This window comes from Lissotriton helveticus, chromosome 12 (genome assembly GCF_964261635.1).
Source record: "Lissotriton helveticus chromosome 12, aLisHel1.1, whole genome shotgun sequence".
Lineage (NCBI taxonomy): Eukaryota > Metazoa > Chordata > Amphibia > Caudata > Salamandridae > Lissotriton > Lissotriton helveticus.
The window spans coordinates 108,706,528-108,732,590 of record NC_136073.1 but is presented as its reverse complement, the minus strand read 5'-3'; the positions used below and the strand labels follow the sequence as shown (position 1 = coordinate 108,732,590).

Below are 26,063 nucleotides of genomic sequence, written 5' to 3'. Positions count from 1 at the left end.
ATGGTGACAGGGCTTCCACTGGGGTTTAAGTGTACGCTGTGTCCGTAAAGAATACAGGGGGCTAACAAAAACTTGAGTGTTTAAATGGCCAGCCTTCCTGGCCCCTGGCACCTCCTTGGCGCTGATGGGCGCAAACGGGCTGGACTCAGGCGTGACTCCGGCGCTGAAACGGCGCGTCTGCAGATCGCGTCCGCTGCGCGGAGGCATGCCCGTCTCTATTATGCGCTGGTGACTAGAGCGCTGCAGGTGTAGCCTACCCCCAAGATGGCCGCTGCTAGATTCCGCGGTCCTAAGTCCGTGTGTCTCAGCACCTCAGTCGGCTGAACACCGGATAATGATCACCAAATGCGGGGAAAGGGGGCCAACGACTGCCGAGTGGTCGGCAGGGGACAAGGTAAGTTCCAATGTGGTATTTGGGAAGGATTTAGAAAGAGTCTTAAAAAACGACGATTTAAAAAAAAATAATGGTGGAAAAATAGCCCAGAAAAGAGGTCCACATTCGCAAGTGTGCAGTGTCTTTGATCCTGTTCTTTGTATGAGCCCGGTCTCCACTACAGTCAACGGGGTCGGTCCTTAGGTATCGTGATGAGGCCACCTTCAAGGCTGCGTTGCCCCTGGGATGCACAGGGTAGGTCCATAATGGCGTGTCCACCAGCAGAGCTGGCTTCCCTTCGCTGTCGAGGTCCAGGGCTACAATGCCAGGGATGATGGAATCTTAGACTGAACCATGAAAAGATATTGTTCTTGATGTGTGGGTCCTTGAGCATCAGCGAGAGAACTTGTGTGTGAAGAAAGCTGGCTCGGACCAAAGTGCACGTGAAAAGAGGTAAGCAGACTTATTGTGAAGAAGCGCCCAAGAGAACAAAGCCAGCCCCACAGGTCGCCGCGTCTCTCCAGCAGTCACCAAAGGACCCCTGCTATGGTGACAGCAGGCCTTGCACACACTTGATAACAGGAGAAGGAATGCAACACATGGCTACTCTTCTCCCCTTCTTGCTCAGGTCATGTATGGCACCCACCCGCCCCACACCTGAAGATGTTGACCCTTGTTCTCCTTGCAGGCCAGTTCCTGGTCCTCTGACCACAAGTTCTTTCTGCCAGTCTCAGCTAATTGTATCACAGCCCTGGTACATCCCGCAGTGCCCAGAGCAGCAGGTCGGATGATCCAGGGTTCTGCATCAGAGCAGGCATAGCGGCATGGAGGAAGAAGATGGGTGTCCATGCCACTGTTGTGCCTCGCTATGGGCCACGTGAACAGTGGCAGCTCAGGCACTCACGCACTGTCATTCCAAACACTGAACCTGAGCTGTAGTTTGTGACTCAGGCTCTCCCAGAAGGTTGCTGCTCTGATTTAGTGGTGGGGTCTGTCCATAAGCTCGGGCCTAAACCCAACGCCTTGTGCTCTGACACCATCCAACTGGTACGGTGATGTTGGCTAGTTGCGGCTGCACCCTCACAGTCCAACTACAAGCCCTATCTGCCTCGTGTGCACAAAGATGTGACTTTGCAGACACCTCACAAAGCATTTTTTTGAGGTGGCCATACCACAGACTCAGCCCTTAGTCAAGAGCAGGGCTTCTGGTGTCTACGAAGCCTCCTTGCACCTTCCACAAGGTGTAGAAGGTCTTTGCAGGGCTTGAGCTCCCTGTGTGGTGATAGGGTTCATTATGCTTCATCATCCATGACTAGCCATAGAACCCCCTGGCACGTGCGATGGGCTGCCGCGCCTGCATGTTGCAGTTTTCAATTCAGAAAAGGGGGTGGTGATGAACAGAGTGTTTGAATTAAGCAGACCACTCTTACCCAGTCCAAAGATCAGGGCTTGTTGCAGTTTTCAGGCACGTGGTTGCCAAATGATGAAGTGCAGAATGCAGAGCATGTATCTTAAAGTGCATGTCACCATAAATACTATGATAGTAATTATTCTTCTCGGTCTTCCTGCATGATTGTGGGCTACACTGGAGAATGCGTGCCCTAGACCCCTTGTTGGTGCTGTGATTGATTGTGTTACCCCTTGAGTCAAGGGATCTTTTGGTCGATCTCAGTGTTATCTGCACCGCTGAGTGACTCTAGCGCAGTTATCACAACAAAGCTGTACTGACTCCATCTGATATTTTAGGAGGTGGAAATGAATTGATGACTATTTTCCAAAAAGAGAAGAGGGACAAGGACTCTCTGCCAAAGCCCTTTATTTAGGAGGTACACATGGGTGTAGATTGTACTGTCACTGAGTTGAAAACTCCTTGGATCCCTTTGGGGATAAGGCCCACCCAGACCTTCCGGACGCTCTCTGGTGTCTCTACACACACATATTTATTGGGAAACACGTGCAACCGCCCTGCAGGGATCAAGGTTCAATGAGGGACTCCAGATGAGTGGCTCTTCTGGGCCGTTTCTCACTCAAGGCTCCCTTGGTTACTGTCTTTTTGTTCCAACATCTTCCAGGACCACATTCCTGGTTTGAGGGAACATCAACGGCATTCTTGTTGAGGCCTGTGGATGAAAAATGAGGGGATGACTATCTGATTTTCTCCCACATGAAACTGTGATTGAATTGGGCTGTGAAAACACTTACCCAATATCCTGCCTCCAATATAGACCAGGAAAGGGGCTGACACCCAGCCAGGACTTATAGAAGCAGCTCAGCGCCCCGGCCCACCCACAGGTTTGGTCGCCGACTGGGATGTCTCAGCAGGCCAAAGCTCTGACACCGCTCCTCGTGGAGTCAAAAGTTCTGTGCTGCTGATGGGTCCAGGACCATTCTGTTCATCAGAGTAGTTGGGGCGGGGGGAGGTCAAAATCCCCAGTGGAACACCTACCAGCAGTCCAGCCTTTTTCTGAAACCCTTCCTAAAACTCTTGGACTGCACCTGAATCTTGTCTTATTGCGTGGGAACATTTGTTACTGAGGGTCTTCCACAGGCTGCACCTCTGGATGTGTGTAGAAGTGCACTTGAGGACAAGGAAAAACCCAATGGTGAATACATTGGGTGTTTTTTTAACCCTCAAAGGTGAGCCAGTCCTTGGAGTTCACAGAGAGCTCCAAATGTCCATTACACTGATTGTTCCTGAAAACTAGTTTTGCAATGTGGCATTTCTCTAGAGTAGGCAATTTTGGATGGGAAAGGTTTATTTGGATGTATTTATATTGAAGAAAAACACTCATTTTAAATAGGACAGCAGAGCTCTCATGGCCCCAAATTCAAAATGAGGTCCTAAATAGGCCTTGTTGAAATTTATGTTATGTTTTAACATAATTTCAATAATTGAGCTTTATGCTTGTTACCTGAAGTTCCTGAAATTATGATATTACGCCCCAGCATGTCATTGTGTGTAATTTGCGGGAAAAATGTATTGAGAATGGGCCATTCATGGTAAACATTTAGCGTGCATGGACAGGAGCAACGTAAACAGAAGAGCGTGAGCAATTGTTGCGCGTAGTGTTTTAGTATTTTGCACTTATTTTTAGTGCCAAATATATCCTTGTATCCAAAATGGATGCAAGGATGCATTTTGTGCTGGAATTTGTCCTATTATCAGAGGATTCGTACCATATTGCCATCCTATTAATGGAGGTGTGTACTCACCTTGCGATTTATCTAGACATCCTCTATGATTTCAGTTGTACCCTAGATAGGCGTGTTCTCCTTTTTTCAGAATCTTGGCTCGGTGTATTCAGAATTTATATTTTGTTGTGAGTTGGTATAGGAGAGTGGTTAACATGGAAGGTGAATCTTAGTCTTCAGCACATGCTTGCCATGCTCTTTTACTGTTCATGGCACGACATGATAAATAATAGGAAATAAGAAAATTGATTACTGAAGGTATTTCAAAAGTAGCATTTGAAGTCAGTATGGGCTATTCTGAGGGTCCAACTTCAAAAGGTAAATGGAAAAACTTTCATATTTTCAGATTTTTGGGACAAGTGTTTGGCATCTAACAGAGTCTAAGCAAGAAGGGACCAGTAGGGGATAATTAAAAGTGATCTGAAATAGCGGCATCAGCGGAAACACAGGGAGTACGGTCCTAAGGCATACATGATATGAGAAATAAAAGTCAAACAAGGTCAAATCAACCCTGTCTTATTTTCTGGAATGTTCAAAGAGATATCATTGCTAGGAGAAGCTTGCAAACAGAATATGATCACCTATCATGGATTCATTCAAACAGGAAGCATGACCTTAACCTAAAGCCGGGGCTTGGAAAAATTGGCTGCCTGAACCTCCTCATCGCTAGCCCTATGTTTCCTCTTTTCCCCACCTTATCCTAGCACAGTTCAGGAAGTGACAACTCTTCCTTTGTATCTTTTCCTTGAGTGAATTTACAACTTATTATTTATTTATTTTATTTATACAATTTCTAAAGCGCGCTACCACCTGACAGGCCTCTTGGCGCTAGTAACTCAGAGACCATGTCAACACAGGAAGGGGCTAATGCACAGGCCTAGTTCTTAGGGAAAAGCCAAGTTTTAAGGTTCTTTCTGAACGCGAGGAGATCCTTGTGTTGCCGCAGTTCAAGAGGTAAAGTGTTCCACAGCCTGGCCGCAGATACCCCAAATGATCTGCCCCCTGCTCTAACTGTATTGAAGCGTGGGACTTTTATTAACATTCCTCTTGAGGAGCGGAGCACTCTGCCCGGAACATACCACTCAAACTTTTGCTGAAAAGAGGTGGGTCCTTTTCCATGCAGGGCTTTAAATACTAGACACAGAGATTTGAATTTAATTCTCTGTGTCACGGGGAGCCAGTGCAGCTCCGTCAGTGCTCCAGAGGCAGAGGACCTCCTTGACCAGCCTAATACCAATTTAGCAGCGGCCGATTGTACCCGCTGTAGTCTGTCTAGCAGGAATTTAGGGGACTCAAGGAGCAGGGCATTACAGTAGTCCACCCGGCTAAGTATCGTGCTCCGTGCTATCAGGGCGCGGGCTTGATGAGGTAAAAGAGGAAAAATCTTCCTCAGAGAGCGAATAATCGCCAAGCAGCAACTCACCACCTTCCCCACATGCGCCTCCAAGGAGAGGTTACAATCAAATGTTACCCCCAGGTTACGGACTGTTTTAACCGGCTGGCCGGGGTTAGGAAACTCTGGGGGCCACAGATTCATGGGCGGCCCTCCCGTGTTCCTATGCGTCTTAAAATGCATCAGTTCAGTATATATGTATAACTTGTATATATGCAACTCTAACCACTAGTATCTGTAGTAGACGTATGTATTTACTGTCATTTTTTTGTGAATTTAGAGTTTTTCTGTTGTATCTTTTATGTAACTCATGTACTCCGAAGTCCTTATGTAATGTAACTGGTACTTTTGTAAAGCACTCTGACACCTTTGGGCAAAGTTTATGCTATATAAAATCACATTAAATAAAGAAATAAATTGAACCCTCTAAAGGGCATTCAACACTAGCATACTTAACCCCTTTGCCGCGGCTGCGATTTCGCGGCAGTGCGGCACTTCCGCAAAATGGGCGGGGCCGCGTCGGCCAAAGGCCGACGGCAGCATGCAAGGGGTTAAAAGAGACTATAGAATCATGAATGGACCAAGATGGGAGGATTGTGGTGTACCGCAGTGACCAGAGAGAGGAGAATTAAACATGACCAGACATGGCAATTCTAATTGAGAACCAAGGTAGGAGAATTAAGGAAGATCAAATTTGGAAACCTCTCGGGAAGCAACTTGATGCGAGAAATAAAATGGGTCCGAGGTAGCCAAACCAAGTTGGACACAAGCTTAGAGACCTGGGATTGGTCTGTGAAGCAGAACTTCTTGAGGGGGCACATGAAAGGGGAATTGAGATAAGAGACTCAAGTAATATCAGAAGTAGTAGAATTTAAAGATACTGAATATAAGAGAAATGAAGATGATGCTAAAAGCAGAATGTTAAGGAACCAGAGACCAGATATTCTTAAGAACCCAAGTAAGGTCAAATGAAAGGTCAACCAAAAGGGATTCAAGACAGCTGAATCAAAATAAAATGGTATTAGGAAGATTCAAGGGAAATGTGCTTCTGGTTAAGGAGACCTCAAACAGAAACTTAAATGGGAGAGCTGAATCAGAAGGAACTCAAGACAAAATCATGATTGGCCCAAGAAAAGAGAATTAAGAGAATCCTGTCAATCAGATTCATAAGCGATAAGTGAGAGGAGAATTAAATTGTACCCAACATAGCAGATATTAACACAAATCCATTATAGTAGAATTAAGTGATAGTGGAATCAAAAGGGACTCAATGTTGCATAATCTAAATGCAACCAGGCTAGTACCCAAGATAGGAGAATTGAGCAGAAACCATGAAGCAGATGGATATACAAGCAAACGCCAAGAGGAATGTTAATAGGCATGAGGCTGGCTGAATTAATACTCACCAAAATAGGAAAATCAAGGCAGAGCAAAATCTGAAGCAACTCAATAGAAGACACAAAAGAGCCTCAAGATGCCAAACCAAAGGAGACTCAAAAGAAGAGAAGAAAATTGATTGGGGTGTTGGAAACAGAATCGTTAGAGAGTTGAGGGAAACAAATTAAAAGGAAACTGAGATAGGACACTTGAGAGGCCTAAAATAGCAGAAAGACAAGAGAGTGAAGATAGGATAGGTTATTTTGTAGTGATCTGCAATTGGATAGTTAAGGGCGACACAGAATAACAGAATTAGAAGGTACTTGAGATAGAAGAATTCTAAGGCATGTAAGATAGAATCAGAAAGGACACCGGGTACCAGAATAAAAATCACCCCAAGAAGAAGACTAACAGAAGACCAGGACTATCCAAATCAGAGGGAACCGAGGTAGCCAAATTAGAAGAGCCCACAATAGGACAGTGGGGAGAAGGGGGGAGTAATTCCTTTGTTGAATCAAAAAGGACCCTCGATACCAATAATACCAGAATAAATCAGCCCTGAGAGGGGACTTTTGAGGGAACCTGAAATAGCAAAATCAAAGGGAGCCAAGAAAGAATAATTACAGAAGATCCAGGAATATAGGACAATTCCTCCCATTGTCTTTGGGGAAGGTGGGGCCTTGTGAATTCTGAGAGACGGACCCATGTTTGGGTTCACACTTATTAAAAGAGTTTTACTGTCTTTGTTAGTAACACAGACCAGTGTGAAAAAAGCTGCACTCTTCCCGAGAATGCTGAGAGAAGGTGCTTGACCAGCTAAGAACCTTTCTCAGGGTTGGCTCTTGCTTTGTGCTGGAATTAGGCCTCTCTGTGCTCTGTACTTCTTAAAGGAACCTCATTTTACCTGCTGTCTTTTTTTTAGTAAGGTTTCTCAAAATAGCTTTTGACTATCACTAAAACTGTAATGGGGATTTCTGCATCTGCAAGGTGTAGTTCTTCTAAGGCAGTAGTTCTTCTAAGATTGTTGAATCTGCCAGGTGAATTGGCCAGTGGTTCAAGTTATTCTTAGGAGATTTAGGACTGGGATTAAAAAGAACAGACTATGGACGGAATGCTGAACAAATCAAACATTCACCCCCGTCACAGATCTGTGTTAAATCCATTGTTTTTTTCCACGCCATTCCAGTTTAGACCCAGCCATATGCAATTCAGTCTTGACCCTGCTCCCCATAGGAACAGTCCAGCCCGAACTGCCAGGCTAGGTCCTCTCTGAACCAAAAACAAGCATTCTGGGACAATTTAATCCTACATATTGATTTTCTATTAATATGTTGATCTTGCAACTTCTACATTCTTTACACTGTATATTGCTGCACAATGGTGTCCTTGGTACGTCGTTTCAAACCATGTTATTACAGTAGACTGGAAGTGATCAATCCTTCTATTTAAGTTATGACCTGGTTGCTGACATTGTTCAGTGTTCTGTCCATCACTTGCTCTTTTTTCATTTGTCGCCCTATCCGGGATGGGTATACCCAGACGTGGATCCCTTGCTCACTGTGCCACTGGATTCAAGCTAGCCTGGCTGATGAGGGGTGTTGTGGTGTGGTCAACAACAAGGAGGGACATCGGGGGGACAATATTTATAGGGGTCCAGTGTGCGGTCCCAACAATCTATATAACAAATAGTTGCACACAGTTCCCCTGGGAATGGTGGTTGCGTAGTGCAGGGTGTTGTCTTCCTCTCTTCCTAGGGTGCAACAGGGAAGGGTATCCCTTGTCGGAACTAGGGATGCCTCACACAACAGGCTGGTTTAACGGCTGTTGTCATGTCACCAGCTAGTCGTATCGTGTCATCATCGGCTCCCTGCTCCAACGTCAAGCCGGCGCTGCAATGCCTGACGGGTAGCACGGGGTGCTACACTCTTGTGGAGATCTTTTGTTCCTTGCCGGTGGATGTAAGGGTGTGAGGGCCCTAGTGAGTGAAGTTGTGAGCGTGGGTGAGGTGAGTTAAAAAAGGTTGGTGTGGTCTACTGCTTTGTCTTTAATCGTGTAGTTCACCACCTTAATAAAAAGTGAGGGGCAATGGGACTGCAGTAGTTACGAGAAGTCAGTCCCGTTCAACCCTCAATCGTGAATAGGTCGACATGTTTCATGCCCTATTGGCAATTCTTCAGGACCAAAACAGTGCTCATAAACTTAGTGAGATGCCCCGCATCAGGCTGAGGCATCTAAAGGATACAACCTGTGTGGTTGCCGGATCCGGCCAGAGAGGGGTTCCTGCATCAAGAGGATGCCCTGTGGGGAGAGAATAAGACTTCAACTTTTGATTCAGTTCCCCACGTTGCCCATTCAGGGGGATGCTACTAAATTACGGTGAAGTAATATATGGTAATAGGGAGAGGAGAGGGGGAAGACACAGGTTGGATACTACGCATAAAAGGGTTAGTGGGGTTCACTTAAAAACAAACAAAGCTGGGTAAGGACTGCCAGCAGACATTAGGTGTCTTAACGTACACGTAGTGTTTAAAAATGAGGAAGGATCTAACGCTAGCCAGCGTTATTGCTGCACCTAGGGTGAAAGCACAACGTACAGAGTATGGCAACGACTTACCCTTTATGGCGGTCGTCAGTGCCCCAAAGCTGCTCCCGTGGGGTCTGCGGAAATGGCGTAGTTATCTGGAGGGTATAAGGAAATGACGTCAGGGGTGAATAGCCCCAGCGGGGGGGTGTATTTGGGTGGGTAAGTGTGCATGTCCCGTCTCGTGGGACAGAAAGAGGGGGGAGGAGTCAGCGGCCTAGGTTAGGTCCGCGGAGGTCCCACCGGGTCCCAGTGGGTCCAGGACGATCACACCACCCTGGGGGGTCGCCGCAGCCAGGAGGGGCACCAGAGGCAAGGAGCGGCGGTGATCCGCTGCTCTCAAAGGGCGATGGATGGTGGGATGGTCGCCCCTGGCCACCAGCCGCGTCAGCCCTCACGAGGAGCACTCACGGTAGTGCAAGTCAGCTCTCATCCTAGCGGTCGGAAAGCCCGCACGCTCAAGAACCCGGTGCCCCAACTCTGTAGACGGCCTCGGAGGGGGCCGATGCCAGTGGTCCCTAGGGGGTGGAGGGAACACGCCGGGGGCCCAACCAGGGCGTCAGGGCTCCTAGCGGTGTAGGCGCCCGTTTCGCAACCAACAAACGACCCGTGCCCAACACCTTACCTCAGCAGAGCGGGCGGGTGACATCTACACCTAGACCCACGTCCCAGCGCGGAGAGTCGCCAAAAAGCAGCCGTGGCTGGTTGCTCAAGGCGCTCGCTGTTAAGAGTTCTGGTGAATGCCGGGGGCGTGTCAGGTCAGCTGCCCAGTGTCCGCGGCGCCCCGACAATACGTCAGAGCGTCTAGGTGTCGGTGCCCGCCGCCATCTTGGAGAGGGGAGAGTTGGGAGAACGGAAGGCAGTGCAGTCGGCAACAGGACTGTCTCCTATGAGCCGAGGCAACCATTATGCAATGTTACAGGTACTGAAGTTATATCATGGCTCTGAGGAGTTTGACCAGCCAGGGTCGTGAGAGAATGGAGGGAATCAAGGTGCAGTCATGTGTGCTGGGTGGCTGGAAGGGCTGAGTGGCGCCCCGTCAGCAGTTGGAACGAGGAGTCCTAGTGGTATTAGGGGGTCATTGACCAGAGAAGCAATAGTGCAAGCCTACAAATGATCACCAAGTCATCAAGATGATGTATACCCGGGAGGTCGATGCCTAGGTAGATCCCGCTGGGGGTGTGAGTGGGCAAATGTGGGATTAGGGAATTAGCTGTACAAACCAAGTGTGGTATTGCATAGGTCATGGCAACAGGTTGGAAGGTTGACAAGCACGCATGTACACAGCTGGAGAGCAAGAGTCTATCTAGCTAGAGTGTTCCACGGGACGGAGTCATTCAAGCCCTCAGTATCTAAGTGTAGGCGGTGCACCCATCTTTGTTCCATCCTAAAGAGAGCCTGTTGGTTTAATGAAGGATGCCATTCTAGCACGACCCATTGGATGCCCTCAGCTGCATGCTCCTTTTCATGGCAATGTGCATATAGGCGAGTTTGTGTCTTTTTGCAGCGAATGTTGCTGTTATGTTCCATAACTCGTATTTTTACTGGGCGGGTCGTCATCCCAATGTACTTAAGTCCGCAAGGACAGGTCAGCATGTAAATACAGTTACTGCTGTTGCAATTGGTGTGTCGGTTCAGGCACCAAGTGAAGGTATCAGAGAGTCGGACTGATTTAGTTGGTGTTGTTTGTGGACACACCACACAGTTGCCACATCGATAATGTCCCGTGACAGGGGGCAGGTCCCACAGAGTGTTCTGCGGACGAATAGGAGTTTTCTTTGGTCGGGTGTGGACAAGTTGGTCCTTCAGGCTGCTGGTTCTTTTGAAAGCGAACCGAGGACGAGGGATGTCCAAAGACACAGAGTTCAGAATACCCCAGTGTGCGTTTACTGTTCTCTTGATGTAAGGCGAATTTTTCGTGAAGGATGTCACGCAAGTGATGATGTCCTCGCTTTCTTTGCTGTGAGTTTCCAGAAGGGATTCCCTGTTGTTGTTCTGGGCTCTCTTCATGGATCGTTTCAATAGCTTGGTCGGGTAGCCCCTGTCTTGGAGTTTGTGTTGTAGGGATTGCGCCTCCCGCTGGTAATCGGAGATGGCGGTACAGTTTCTCCGGAGTCTAAGAAATTGTCCAAACGGTAGACTGTCCCTCAATGCCTTGGTGTGGTGGCTATTGTAGAGCAAGAGACTGTTCCTATCGGTCTCTTTTTTGTAGAGAGTGGTGGTTATGCCCGTGGGGCCCAACAGAATTCTTAGATCCAGGAACGGTATGGAGTGCTCAGCGATCGTCCCACTGAACTTCAGAAAGGGGTCCTGTTGGTTGATCCAGGAGCAGAAGGCGTCGCAGCTCGTGCGGTCCCCCTTCCAGAAGATCAGGATGTCGTCTATATAGCGGCGCCACAGGGACAGATTCTCCAGGAACGGGTTGCGTTCTGGGGAGTAGATGAAATGGTTCTCGAATGTTGCCATGTATATACAGGCAACGCTCGGCGCGAAGGTCGAACCCATCGATGTCCCCCGGACCTGGTGGTACAGCTGAGTGTCGTACCGGAAGAAGTTTTCCGTTAGAGCTATGTTGGCCAGTTCCATGACAAATGAGATGGGGGTGTGAGATGTCCATTCCTCCAGTCTCAGGGTGGACTCGACTGCCTCTAGAGTAGCCTGTTGTGGGATGTTCGTATACAACGCTTCCACGTCTAGGGTCAGGAGTAGGTCCACATCAGTGCTGCCGTCCATCTCATCAATTAAGCGAAGGACATCCCTGGTGTCTTGAAGATATGAGGGTATTTTCTTCACTACCGGCTGAAAGAAAGTGTCACAAAACTGAGACAGGGGTTCCAGCAGGGAGCTGATGCCGGAGACTATCGGTCTACCAGGGACAGGGGTGGTGCCTTTGTGGATTTTGGGGAGGGTGTAAAAATACGGTGTAATGGGTTCCGGAGTCGTGAGGAAGTCAGCTTCTCTCTTGGTGATCCATTCATTGACCTCCCCTTCAATCACTAGACTCATAATGGAAGTGGCCAAGCGTTTGGTCGGATCCACAGAGAGGGGCCTGTAATGAGTCGTGTTCGAGAGCTGTCGTCTGCATTCCAGGTCGTAGTCGTGGCGATCCTGTAGGACTGTGGCTCCCCCTTTGTCTGCTGGTTTTATCACAATCGCACCATCATTACCCAAGGTGGCTGAGGCTTGTCTTTCCGCATTTGACAAATTGTGGAATTGGTTAATATGTGGTTTTTGTTTGAGGCTGGAGAGCACCGCTCGCTCAAAAGTTAGGACTTCTGGAGGGACCATCCCATCAGTGGGGGTGAAGGTAGACGGTTTCCTGAGGCCGGAATCCAGTGCGGGGGGTTGTGTTGTCCCATCGAAGAAAGCTCGTAAACGTATCTTCCTGAAGAGGTTCTTGATCTCAATCATTTCCTGGAAACTGTCGGGGATGGGGGTGGGGACAAAACCCAGTCCTTTCTCCAGGACGCTAGTTTCTACAGGAGTCAGGATTTTAGTAGAGAGGTTAACGATCAGGCTCTTCTCCCTCTGGTGGTGATGCTCCGTGTTTCCATCATGTTCGTTGGTGTCGGTTGGTCGGACCACTGGACACCCTTCTGTCCTCCTCGCTTTCGCCCTCTTCCTCTGCCCCAACCTCTGCCTTGAAAAGGTGGCGGGTTCAGAGGGTAGAATTGAGGTGGACCCTGAGGGAAGAAGGGATACTGCCAGGGCGGTGCCATGTGAGATGGGCCGTGGAACATGGGGCCCGGTTGGTATCCTTGATGCCAATTGGGTTGCTGTTGCATCCGGTTGTTCCTGGGAGTTTGACCTCCACCCCTCTCTGGCCGGATCCGGCAACCACACAGGTTGTATCCTTTAGATGCCTCAGCCTGATGCGGGGCATCTCACTAAGTTTATGAGCACTGTTTTGGTCCTGAAGAATTGCCAATAGGGCATGAAACATGTCGACCTATTCACGATTGAGGGTTGAACGGGACTGACTTCTCGTAACTACTGCAGTCCCATTGCCCCTCACTTTTTATTAAGGTGGTGAACTACCTGATGAGGGGTGTTGCCCCAATCCAGTCCCAGGATTCTTGTTTCTGGTTCAAGGAGGACCTGACCTGGCAGTTCTGGTTGGACTGTTCCAATGAGGCACAGGGTCAATACTGATTTACATATGGCTGGGGCCATACTAGGGTGACGAGGCAAGCAAACCCAGATCTGTGACTGGAGGTGAGTGTTTGAAAAGCTTCAACTCACCGTCCATCATTTTATTTTATTTTGTAGAACTGGGAGTAATCAGCTTTTGTTGAATTAGAGCTAGACTGATGCAACTGCAGTTTTAGGAGTCTGGGATCTCTATATGTTGGGATACTCTGTTGATTGGCTTAGACTACAGACACATGGCCATTCATGTTAGAATTAGATACTTCATGTATGATTATCAACGGTTCCACTTGTAAAAACCTTTTTCCTTTCATCTTCTAGGAATCATCCATGAAAACATTCATATTTGGACCAACAGCCCCGTTAGCTCCAAAAGCCCCCTCCAAATCAACTGTTTCTTGCCCAGGCCGAACGAACATGTTTCACAGGTGAACTGGGTAAGAAAAAGTATGAATAAGACCATCATAGCCGTCTTTAATCCAGGTTTGGGAACCTATATCAATCCAGGATACAGGGAAAATCTTCAGGTTCACTTTAAGTCCGACCATAATGTTTCCATCACCCTCACCAGGACCGATGACCTGGAGAATGGGACCAGCTTCTGCTGCAAGTTTGTGACGTACCCTTCTGGAAGTCTTGAAGAGTGTCTGGAGATTGACTTCACCAAGCAAAGTATGGGCACAGTTCGTGCAACTTATCTTCTTACGCCTGTCTTGTAGATGGTAAAAGCTGTAGTAGTGTTGATGCAGTGCGGTGGAATGTGGCAGTCACATTTGGCTTGATAATTGGGGGGAGGTGAATTCGATGGTGAAGGGGCTGAAACAAGGGTGGGGGAAGTGAGGAAGACTCATAAGGGCTGTGTTCACCATGGTGATTATAAAGGCATACAAGTGATTCTGATTGTGAACAGTGGAAGGTGGGTGCGAGGATAGGGTTGTTGTTAGTAATGGAAGAGGAGAGTAGTCTTATGGTTGGTGTTTTCTTTGAAAGGTTAATGACATGATTGCTATGCTGGTGCTGATAGTGAATGTGTGGACATTGACATTGGAAGTGATTTAATCATAATGAGCTGGTTGGTGAAAAGGGCAGACCGTGTGGCAATGGTATCTTATTTGTACTGCTGTTCATGAAAGTTGGGGTAGTGATGGTAATAAATCTGTCATTGGTTGAGTGAATTTTGAAAACATCTTGCATTTGTTTGTTTTTTTGTCTTATGGGTGATGGTGGAGTGGTGATGTTCTAACCTGGACATGAGAGTGCCGATCTTAGCTTGGTGTGCCCCCAGTGCAGATGTGACTGTGTTCAGTAAATTTTGGAAATATCTTGCATTTGTGTTTTTTTTAATTCTTATGGATGATGGTGAAGTAGTGATGGTCTAACATAGCTGTGACAGCAAAATCGGTGCTGATCGTAGCTTGGTGTGCCTCCTGTGCAGTAGTGGCTGTGTTGGTGTGTTTGACTATAATGCAAGTATTACATCTGTTTACATTAGTGGTGGGTGCATTCAGTGTGTGGTTGTTTTAACAATGGGGATACTTGTATTACTGGTGATGATATATCAGAAATGGCTGTTACTACCCTATGATAATACTGTTGGTAAACATAGTATAGATGATCACAAGCATGCGAACAGATAAATACATTGTTAATTGTTTTACACTTACACACAAATGTTTCAACACATATTAAGGGGCTGATTACAATGTTGTGCGGAAACTTTCTGCCTGACACCGTCTTGGAATCGAGACCGACGACTCGCGGTCAGCGGTTTCGCCCACCTTATTACGATGCAACTATTGTTTCCTATGGGAGCCTGTAAATGTAAATGTAAATTGATACTTGTATAGCGCACTACTCACCCGCAAGGGTCTCAAGGCGCTTGTACGAATACCGCTGTGGAACCCTTCCTGGCTTTCCCTGTGAGGTGTCCACTCCTGGGCACCCCCAAGGTGGAGGCCAGGCATCCTTTAGCGTTGTGGGGGCCGTTGTGGAGATTAAGCAAGCTATTGCCCAGAGTTGCAGAGTGGGACTCCATGATTGGAATAGGCACCGAGGCGAGAATTATCAGGTCCATGGAATTTTTGAGCCCAAGACCCGCCGAGGCAGGGAATTGAACCCTGGTCCCGGGCCAGAGTGTTCCACCCGTCAACGTAAATGGGGTTTGTGTGTAAAATCCTGCACCCTGTCGCGGGCACCCCACGGTACCTGCCACACAGTGCAGGTTTTTAGAGTGGGGTCTCTTAGGTCCCCCTTAGCCCCCGACTGGAGGCCCCAGGATGAAGGGGGCCCGGCTACGGGCCCCCAAAGTCACTTTCCAATAATCTTTCCATGTCGGACAGGCCGACACGGAAAGGCTGTTGGAAATCGGCATAGAAATGGCGAGGTCGGAAACACTGTCCTTAGTGATTTACAATACGGTTCCGACTGACACTAATTCTCTGAGAGCCAGTCAGATCCGATTCTGAGTGACTGCATGGTTTACATTCCGACCACGAACATCATAATGGATTGGGCGGATTGTAAACATACCAAGTCGGTTGGAACGGTTCCGACACCGTCGAGGAGATTCCAACTGTCGGGAGGAGGCTTTCAGTCAAACATCGTAATTGGCCCCTTAGTAAATTTGTGGATTACAAAATGTGACCCTCATTTACAAAGCCATTAGGTCTGACCTTTTCAAGCAAGCAGTGTTTTTTGTTTTTTTGTGAACATATACAATAGAAATCAAAAGTGAAAAAAAGTAAAAATGCTGCCGTCTAAAGGCAGCATGTATATGCATTCAAACAACAAAAGTACACACTTAACCATCACAGTGTTTGGCCTAGCAGCTGGGCTCACCAGTCCTGGCACTGGAGGACACAATATTGTTTTTTAGCTGGATGTGCACAAATGGTTATGCAAAATGGCACCAATCTAAGTACAATGCAGCCTGTGGCTGACGTAGGCAGACCCACTGCCTAAGCTGGATGCTGTCAGTGGGAAAATAAAAAATGTGAATAGCACTTAAACAGACCAATGAATGAAGTTGGCAGACCAAACATCCTCTACATATGCATTTTGAATTTATGATTTTATTTAATTATATAAGTCTGCCAAGACACCTAATGCTGTTTGTAGGACAAATCTTAAAAATAAAGGCAGTCTTACACAGAGTAGAAGAATAAATAACACAATTTTAAATTATAAAAGTTGCCAAAAGTGAAACAGGAAATACGTCTGATTAATATACGAGGACAGAGTGCAGTTCGCATTTTTTAATTATCATTTGACATCAGTTGCTGCCACTCAGCAGAGTGTTGTACCTGGCATCGTTAAATGTTTGGGGGTTCCAGGCACAGCTAAAGAATTCCTTTATGAACAGCTGTGTTGATAATGAAATTGCTTTTTTTGACAAATATGATTGTTTTGCTGATGCTGGAATTACCTATTTTAACATTAGTAATAGTTATGCAGGCCACAAATGTACTTCTTTTTGACCGTGCTGATGGTTGTTTCAGTGGTAGATACATTTATGATAACATTGGTTGATGATGGTTCCTTTGATGATGGGGTTGCAATTAATGTTGAGTTAACTGACAGTGGAGTTACTATTGCTAAGTCTGTTGATAGTTGTGAAGAAACTTTTTGTTTTTCTAAGTGAGGCACCCTCAGTGTGACAGGTGGATCCACAAGAGTCCTGTGCTCATTCTGCCTTTGGACTCAGGCTACAACAGACTGATGAAACCGGTCCGGCAATGCTTATCTAGATGGAACATAGTCTGGCAGTGTGGACTGGACTGTTCCTGCAGGAGCAGGACCAAGACCGGTCTCTATACGGCTGCTTTCCGTCTAAAGTCGTAAAGTGAGCAAAAAATGATAGACTGGAATGTGGCCTAAATAATTAATAGTGGCTGAAAATAATTCAATCTTTTGCCCATCACTTTTCTGTTTTTCTAAGTGAGACACCATGGGTGCAATGGGGATGCCCTGATATGAGCCCTGTGCTCACTGTGCCATTGGACTCAGGCTGTACATCACTAACAAGGCCCCAGAGGCAGGTACTAGTCTGAGATTCATGATGTTCTTCTCAATAGGAGATCTGGTGTGGCTTCCTGTTGGAGCAGACCAAGATTGATTTGAATATGGCTGCTGTAGCAACTTTATTTTCACTTTCTGAACATTCTTTTTGCTGTCTTTAGGACTCTGTGCATTGTACCAGTAAATTGTGCCTAAAGTGCACATATAGCCAGGAAAGTAAACTGTTGTATGTGGTTTAAAGTGTGCATTTGCACCACCCACATATATGACACAAATATATGTCTTCCAGGAACACCACTGTGTTCTAGCTGGGGTGCAGTTTAAATGCATTGCAGTGACACACGGCAATGAAAAATGCCTGTGCCATGTATGAAAACCCTATTTCATCTATGCATATGTCACCCCTGAGGTATGCCTTACAATCCCACAGGGCAGGGGGATAACATGTAGCAAGCATTGGCGATGCCAATAGGTCTCTCCTTTGTGACCTATTGGCTTTGTCAAGGGTTGTTAGACATGGTGTACAGTATCCCTAATGCTGTGCAGCATGGCAAAACAAAAAAAGAATATTTTACGCAGTCGCCCGTGTCATTATGCAAGCGCAAACCAGCTCAGTCCACACACCGCACCTCAGGTAGGTAATAAAATGCCTTATACACCCCCTTTTACCCTCTGTCACCCTTCTAGTGCCTTCTACTGCACCTTCACTAAGGTCTCTGACCTCGATTTGCCTGCACACCTCCCCTCTCCCTCCTAAACTCCTTCCCTTCTCTCATCCACCGCCTCCATCCGTCTCTCCCTTTGCCTTCCCTGCTTGTCCTACCTGGAATGTCACTGAAATAAGCACTACATGGACCACATCCACTCTGCCCTCAACCTTACCCGCCCCTCCAGCCGACTGACTCATTCGGCTACATTACTCTTGCTGCGGCTACTTCTGTGACACTCAAACCGCTCTCAATCCTCACCCTGAATGTAGAACGGAAGAAGGTCTTGACCTACTTAACTCCTAAGCATGCTGATATAGCCCTCCTTCAAGAGACACATCTTAACCCCATGGAAAGCAACAAGCTAAAAATAACTGGGTGGGCTAAGTCGTCTGTGGCTGTTGCAGCCCTCCCCATCCCTCCCCCGGTCAAAACCTTTCCTTTGACGTCGGCCCCAAGACATGTGGGTTAGCCATTCTGATACATAAATCTCCCCAGTGCACAGTTCCAGGGACCTGGTTGAGAGACATGTGCCCATTCATCTTTGCAAAGCTCTGGATCAGTACCCCTGTAGTGTGTGTTGCATCTGTCTATGTCCCTAACTGGAATAAAGCCAGATTCCTATGCATCTGAATCGGATCCTGACCGAACTCCACACACAGCACGCCATTTTGGGAGGTGATTGAAACGGATCCACCTAACACGATCATCAAACGCACGGGCTCCCTTGACACACACAACAATAGAGACAGAGCACTCCTCAAGGACATCCTAGGCGGCCAAGGGTTGCTAGATATATGGTGGCTTTTATCCCCATCAGAAATGAAATTACCTTTTTCTTAGCACTTCATGGCACACAATCACAACTCAACTACTTCCTCATCTCTCACCCTTTCACACCATTGGCCCTAGACTGTACAATCCTGGAAGGCTCCATCTGTGATCATGCCGGTGTTAGTCTAACTGTAAACTACAATATTAGCAAACCCCTGAGAAAACCCTAGCACCTCAACATTACCCGTTATATGCTTCTACATGAAAAGATGAAGCTAAAGGTGCACATGACCTCTTACCTCCAAAATAACAAGGGCTCAGTTCACTCAACCCACATCATGGGTGCAGCTGAGGCCACATTGTGGATCCCATGATGAGATGCAGCAATGGCCGATAAAAAGTGGACGCAGCAGCAAGAACTCCCTAGAACAAGCAACTATGGCACACATACGACTGGATACAAAAAGGCCAACAGTCGAACAGCATAGGTTTTTAGAAAATGCATGTCAACAACCTGTACATGTCTAAAGCCTTACACATGCACTATAAGCTCAAGCCTCACCACTATGAGGCTTGACTCCCTGTTGCTCTTCTTACTAGCGATGGAACCCCTAACAATGGCCATCCAACTCTCCCCCTAAATTATGGGCATTGATACCCCCTTTGGCCACGCTAAAATACTGCTCTATGTGGATGAAATTCTGTTGACCCGTACCAACATAGAGAGGTCCCTCTAGGCACTGATGTCCCTCATAATAGCCTTCTCTGCCATTGTTATAGAATCAACTGGGATAAAAGTGGAGCATTGCCCATGTCGTCGCGTATCAGCACCAACATGGCTATCGAGGGAAACCCATTTTAATGGAAAACCAAGAGCCTTAAATATCTGGTGAGACTGGTAAACTGCGAGCTTGAGAGGATCGTGGCTGACAATCTAGAACCACTCATCACTAAACCACATTGCACTATACGAAATGGGATCAACTCAACCTCATCCTCTTGAGCAAGGTCCTAGTAGTCAAAATGTTAGTGGACCTAAACCCTTCATATATGTTCTTGGTATGCTACCCTTGTTGGCAAGAACATGAGTGCATCACTCCATAGACAAAGATATCAAAAATATCATCTGTGGATTTATGAAGTTCAGAATGAAAAGCTCTAAGTTGATAACCAATAGAAACATAGCAGACGCTTGGGTTTACCGTGTGTCGAATACTATTACACTACACTACCTCACTTGAAACTGTCATACATGTGGACCAGGACCAACGTTGTTCCTTTCTGGGTTCACTTGGAACGGTCCATAGTGCACAACGGAGGAGGCTTGCCATTGCTTTATAGATTTGCCCCGACGGCATCCACAACAAACCTTATCATACAAATCACCCTTCGTGCCTGATTTCTGCTTACAAGTTGCTAGGTTCACGCACATGCACCCCTATGGGATAACATGGCTATATGGTTGGGAGGAGTCCACATTAACTGAGACGCTTGGAAGATTCACAGCCCCTGTCCCCACTAAACCCAAAACACCAATCCGCCTAAACATCCAAGAAATACCTCTGCTGGGATTATCAACTTCTTCTTCCCCTGTGCCAGAGAGGATGCACAGCACAGCCGACCTTTCCTTAACAATTGTGTCTGGATCAGGGCGAAGGTGTTCAAGTCTGGAACAGAGATTAGGTCCTCGGCTATGTCCAACGGAGGCCTTGTCCTCTACAGAGGATCGCTGAGAGGCATGCTCACTGAGGTCCAAGTTGAGGATCTTACACGTTTCATCCAGGGAGCGAAGCTGATGGGTTTGCCTTCGTGTAAGAATATCAGACAAAAGGGGTGGCCCCACGAGTAGGCAATGCCCAATGAACGCAGATGGGTAATTACAGGACGAAAATCCTTTCTCCTCTGTAAGGTTCTTGCTGCAAGGTCCTGGAAGAGCTGCTGAGCATGATCTCTAAATTGTAGTGTCGGAGCGGATCGGGCTGCCTTAATTATGGCTTCTTTTACTGTAAAGTTGTGTACACAGACCAGAATATTTGCAGGAGGATGATTGAGCCGGCAGGGAGGACACACATGATGGCACAGATCCACTGTAACCACACTCTCAGCTGATGTGCCCAAGACGAAGCCAAACAGAGCCTGAACATACCCCTCAAGCTCCGCACCCTCCACACCTGTGGGGACTGTCCGGATGCAGATATTGTTCCGCCTTAACATATTCTTCAGGTCCTCTGTGTGCACCTGCAGATGAAGTTGTTGGTCCTGTAGCCAAATGACTTCCTGTTAAAGGGCTGCAATTTCTTTGTCTCTGGCTATAGAGCCTTCCTCCAGGGCCACCACTCTCTCGCCGACGGCGTTGACGTCTCGACGCACCTCTCTCAGTTCCTTCTGGAGAACCTTCTTTACAGCTAATATGTCTTCTCGAAGAAAGGCAAACAACACCTCCAGGAATTCACCGGTTATAGAACTTTCATCTCCCGCTCCTGCGCTGGCCAGTTTCAACTCTACCGAAGGCGCTTTGTCCCCTTGGGGTTACACAGAGCTTTTCAGAAGCAAATCACATACTGTGCGATTCATTTTCGATGCCATGTTTTCAAGACCAGCTCCCCTGCTAGCTTCATCTCAGGCCTAAGGATGTTTCTCTAGGTCCAGCATGCCTCAGGCTGCATCAAGCACTCGTCCAGTCCAGTCTGTGTCCACTCTCTAATTTGGTTAGGACGACGGTTGGCATGAGGTCAATCTGTGACCGAAGGGCGGAATGTCATCCACCAGATCAATCGTATGAGCCGGACCTCTTCTATTCTATGGTGCCTTAGACTTGGGCCCTAAGGCCAGAGGGCTGCCGTGTTGGTCAGTACACGCCCAACCCACTACGCCGGTGACCGCACCTCCTCCAGGTCCACTGTCTCGTTCTGCACTCAGTCGCAAAGGACGGCCAGTGATGGAGCCCCCGAGTTCCACCCCTCCGGCTCCCAACATACCATCCCCCAGCGATGGGCCCTAGGCAACTCTGGGTGGAGGTCTATACAGGTCCCCACAGGTCCCCACAAGGGAGTCCAGAGAGTTATGTTGAGAGGAAGGCCAAATTAGGTCACCATGCTTGCCTCTTCTAGTCACCGGGAGCACCCCGCATATTTCTGTGTCTTTGCTCCTCCTGAGCCTTCAGCCCACACCCCAGGCCTACAAAGTGCTCGTTGGAGCCTAACTGTCCGTGGTTGTATGTTGCACCATGGCTTGGGCCCGTATTCCTCCCCGCCAACTCCTCAACTCAAATGCCAACTCTTTGCCTTTTGGAGGCGACTCTTCTAATGTACGGGCGGGCGCCAAAATCTCGGGAGGGCCCTGACGCTCAATCTCTTCTTTTGACCACTCGAGCTCCGTCACACGGGCTGATGGATGCTCCCAGCTTGCCCTGTCCAGTCGTTGACTACTCCTTACCAGAAATGCAGAAGAGGAGCCCCAAGGAAAGCACTCCTGAGCTCCGGTCACAGGCCCGGTATCCTCCTGGCCGCGTAGCTCAAGGCTGCGCCTCTCCCAGTCCAGTGGCCTGTCCGTTCAGCCCCGGACAGGGTCCTGTCTCACACCCGTGCCACCGCTTTAATTTGTGCAAAGTCTCAGGCGGCCGCCCACCTCTTTTGGAGCAATAGGCTGTGGACAAGGCCCTGGTCTCCGGCTCGCCGTGCTCGGCCTAGCTCTCTTCACCCCTTCGGGTGGTGCAACGGCCGTTATCACTGCTGTCAGCATGCCGGGGCTCAGATCTCCGTCCACAGGTAGGGGACAAACTCTGCTCTCACGGGCCCCAGGAAAGACACCAATGCCCCACCTTGGGGGTAAACCTCCTGGGTGAAAATTAAGGAGGAACGGGTGCTGTCGTAATGCTATGGGCCCGGCGTGGATGGAGAGCTTTCGAGGCATGTCCGCTCACTCCGCCATCTTGGCCATGCCACATAATGAACATTTTAAAGTAGAGTTTTAATTAATAATGTTTGTAAATCCTAAAATCTCATTTACTCCAAAATTTGACCCATCCCTGGACCTTAAAAGTCCCAATATTCACCCAAAAATATGATTCCTAAACTCTATAATGATGCATACCCAAACACTCTCTGAAACCGTAAAAACCCCTACCCTCCAAAACTCTGCCCTTTCCTGAACCGTAAAAAATCCTAGTAACATTTTAAATAAACATCATCAGAACCTAAAAAACCCTTAAAACCTTATACTGACTCCCCTAAACTTAAACCCCCTTAACTGTAAACCCATTCCCATCCCAAAAACCTTTTTACCCCTCAAAATCTCGACTCATCCCTTAGATCTAAAAAAGTAATTAACTCATAAAAAACACACCTTTGGTGGATACTTCTAATCTAAGATGCCTCACTTTAAGAATATTCCCAGGTGCTCAACTGGATCTGGGAAATTTCAACAGCAGAGTTCCCAGAGCCAGGAGGTGTCCATGTTTACCTCATACTGCCCAAGAAGTGATGGAGAGGAGCCACATATAAGCACCACCTCTGCGCACTGACATCAGTTCCCTCCTTTCTGCACCTTCCAACACGGATTTGGAGCTCAGCTCCCAACTTTTGTTGTTCTTATGAAGATTCCAAAACATTTAGACAGTGCACCAGGGAATCATGTCCCCTCTGAAAACTACAGGCATAAACAATGCCAGGACTCAAGGAAGCAGGTGTCTTTCACAGGCCCACTCAAAGTGTGCCTTTGGTGTCTGGGCTCCAGTCACGACTTGTGCGCTGTCATGCACCTTCAAGTAATCTGGTACCAGAGGCGAAGCTCTACATCATGGAACACACGAAAAAGTCACATATGAGGCTCAACACTCTAGCCAAGTCACAAGCCAGCCTCAATCCGGGTCACAAGGCCATTCTCATGAGTGATCCACTTCCCTGGCGATGTTTCCAGGTAAGTCGAAGCGCAAACACAAAAACAGGAATTGGAACTCAAACCCATCCCACCACTCTAGCTCGCAAGAGAAGGCGTGAGGGTGTCAAGATAAAAAAACATTGCATTCATTAGAAGCCCTGTCTTGAAGATCAATTCCTCAGCTAGTTATGAGGTACCCGAATTGTCCAGGGTCGTCATTGACCATGCTGCAGATAGAGGCTTTCATGGAGGCCATGCCACTTACCTTTAGTGTTATTCTGGCTCTCTCTGACACCCCTTTGGCCCACAGAGCTTCTGAGACCTACAGTCAGATTACTACCGGTGGGTCCTCTCCTAACACCGTCTGTCTCCTTGGGACCTGTTACCAGTCCCATACTGTCTGTGGCACAGACTTCCACACTGACCCCAAGATCCATGCAGGTACTTGTCACTCGAACGGCGATACCGACTCCACCGGTGCTGATGGAAAACTTAGTGCTGATGTCCATATGTGGATGTCCATATGTGGACTGAGCTCAACTACTTTCATGCTACAAGGTAACGAAAGTCCATCTGGTCATTATGCAGCCTCACTCTAAACCTGTTCCTTTTCCAAGATGTAACTGTCAGCAAATGCTCCATTTGATCCTAACTTTGACCATTCACAAGAAACACTTGGGGTCCCCCAGGACCATGATTTTTTTTTCTTTTTCTGTTTTTTTTAAACAGATTTTGTTAGCATTTAATATCAAGCTGAATCATTTTTCATCATAAAACACATACATTCTGGACTTATCCAAAAGCAAAATATCGTATAGCCCAGGTTGTGATCCCTTTTTCAGAGTCCGTTTTCCTGTCGTCCCCTCTTGGTGCCTAACTACAAACCACTGGATATGCCCCTTTCACACCTCCGCTTCCCCCACCCACCCAAATTATTGTCCCCCAGGACCATGATGATGAAGAGGAGAATGATGGATTCTTCTCCCGCACTATACTAGTGGTCCACTATACTTCGACTTACAAAATGCTAGTGCACTAGACACCTTCCCTAAAAGGGAGATTTGGCCACCCGCAGAATAAAGTAGTTCATTTGCAGCGGTGATCAGGATGGCAGATGGGGCGCTAGATCACAGTTGTCCTCCATTTAGACGAAAAAGAAAACAGACAGAAACATAGTTTCTTCTTCAGATGGTGAATGTTGTCCTTGAAGCCAGATACTCTTTCGCAGAGCCCATAAACGCTGGACGATTGGACCAGTTTATTGCCTGGTGAGGTGCCTGAGCCACCAATCCCTAAAAAATGCCAATACTGCCGAATAATTTCAACGTACTATTTTGATTCCTGCATCTGAATTTAAACTGAATGCAAAGGAGACTTTTATCATTGAGTTAATCCATATAGGTTTGCATTTTATTTGCAAATATTCCTCTTTTTCATATTTTTCAGAAGATTTTTTGTTTACAAAACATTTTCTTGAAGCACATTACAAACAAAACGAAACATAAACATTAATTGTGAAAAACTTTACTTTCATACTTCATTCATACTGGGGGACATGATCCATCATACTCAACAAACACTCAACCAATTGTCAGTCTAAAAAGTCATACAGTTTTTACAATTTATATACACTTTGTTTTATGAAGCCATAGATTCTCATTCGTAATTTGACTCTCTATTTCCAGAGAAAATGCATTCAAATATCTTGTGGCTTCCACGTATGAAACGTGATCTGAAAGGGTCTACGCGTTTCGAACTCCTTAATTCTGGAGTTCTCGTCAGGACCGTGGGCTGTAAATGACAAACGGGGGACCTGTATTAGTGTGGGTTCTATGTAAAACTGCTTTTAGTTCAACACCCACTTCTTTGTCTCTTACCTCTTTAAGTTGAAGCTAGCTGTGCCTCATCGTTTTCATCATATTCATCATATTCCGCGAAGCGGGACCACCTATGTAACATATATATGAACTATATTTAATCCGATAATGTTCGGCAACTCTCAGTGTCAAGGAAACATACGTGAAGTCATACTCACTGGTAAAAATGTGTCTTGCTTTTCTGGTTCTGAAAAAGATTATGGATGAGCTGTTAGCGCTACTCTCAATTGGTTTTGGACTAGATGAGGGAGCTGTGGGGATTCTTACCGGTTGTCCGGTAAAGTTTTTCATATATATGTTACATAGGTGGTCCCGCTTCGCGGAATATGATGAATATGATGAAAACGATGAGGCACAGCTCGCTTCAACTTAAAGAGGTAAGAGACAAAGAAGTGGGTGTTGAACTAAAAGCAGTTTTACATAGAACCCACACTAATACAGGTCCCCCGTTTGTCATTTACAGCCCACGGTCCTGACGAGAACTCCAGAATTAAGGAGTTCGAAACGCGTAGACCCTTTCAGATCACGTTTCATACGTGGAAGCCACAAGATATTTGAATGCATTTTATCTGGAAATAGAGAGTCAAATTACGAATGAGAATCTATGGCTTCATAAAACAAAGTGTATATAAATTGTAAAAACTGTATGACTTTTTAGACTGACAATTGGTTGAGTGTTTGTTGAGTATGATGGATCATGTCCCCCAGTATGAATGAAGTATGAAAGTAAAGTTTTTCACAATTA

At 47.0% G+C, this 26,063-nt stretch overlaps 1 protein-coding gene across 1 annotated transcript in view; it reads left to right on the top strand.

The window, feature by feature from the left end:
- LOC144797665 (uncharacterized) overlaps positions 1 to 26,063 on the top strand; it is a 53,082-nt gene that overhangs the window by 8,481 nt on the left and 18,538 nt on the right. Inside the window, exon 2 of the mRNA XM_078668381.1 lies at positions 13,387 to 13,737. Within this exon, the coding sequence (XP_078524507.1) occupies positions 13,387 to 13,737 (351 nt within the window). The remainder of the gene's footprint in view (positions 1 to 13,386; positions 13,738 to 26,063) is intronic.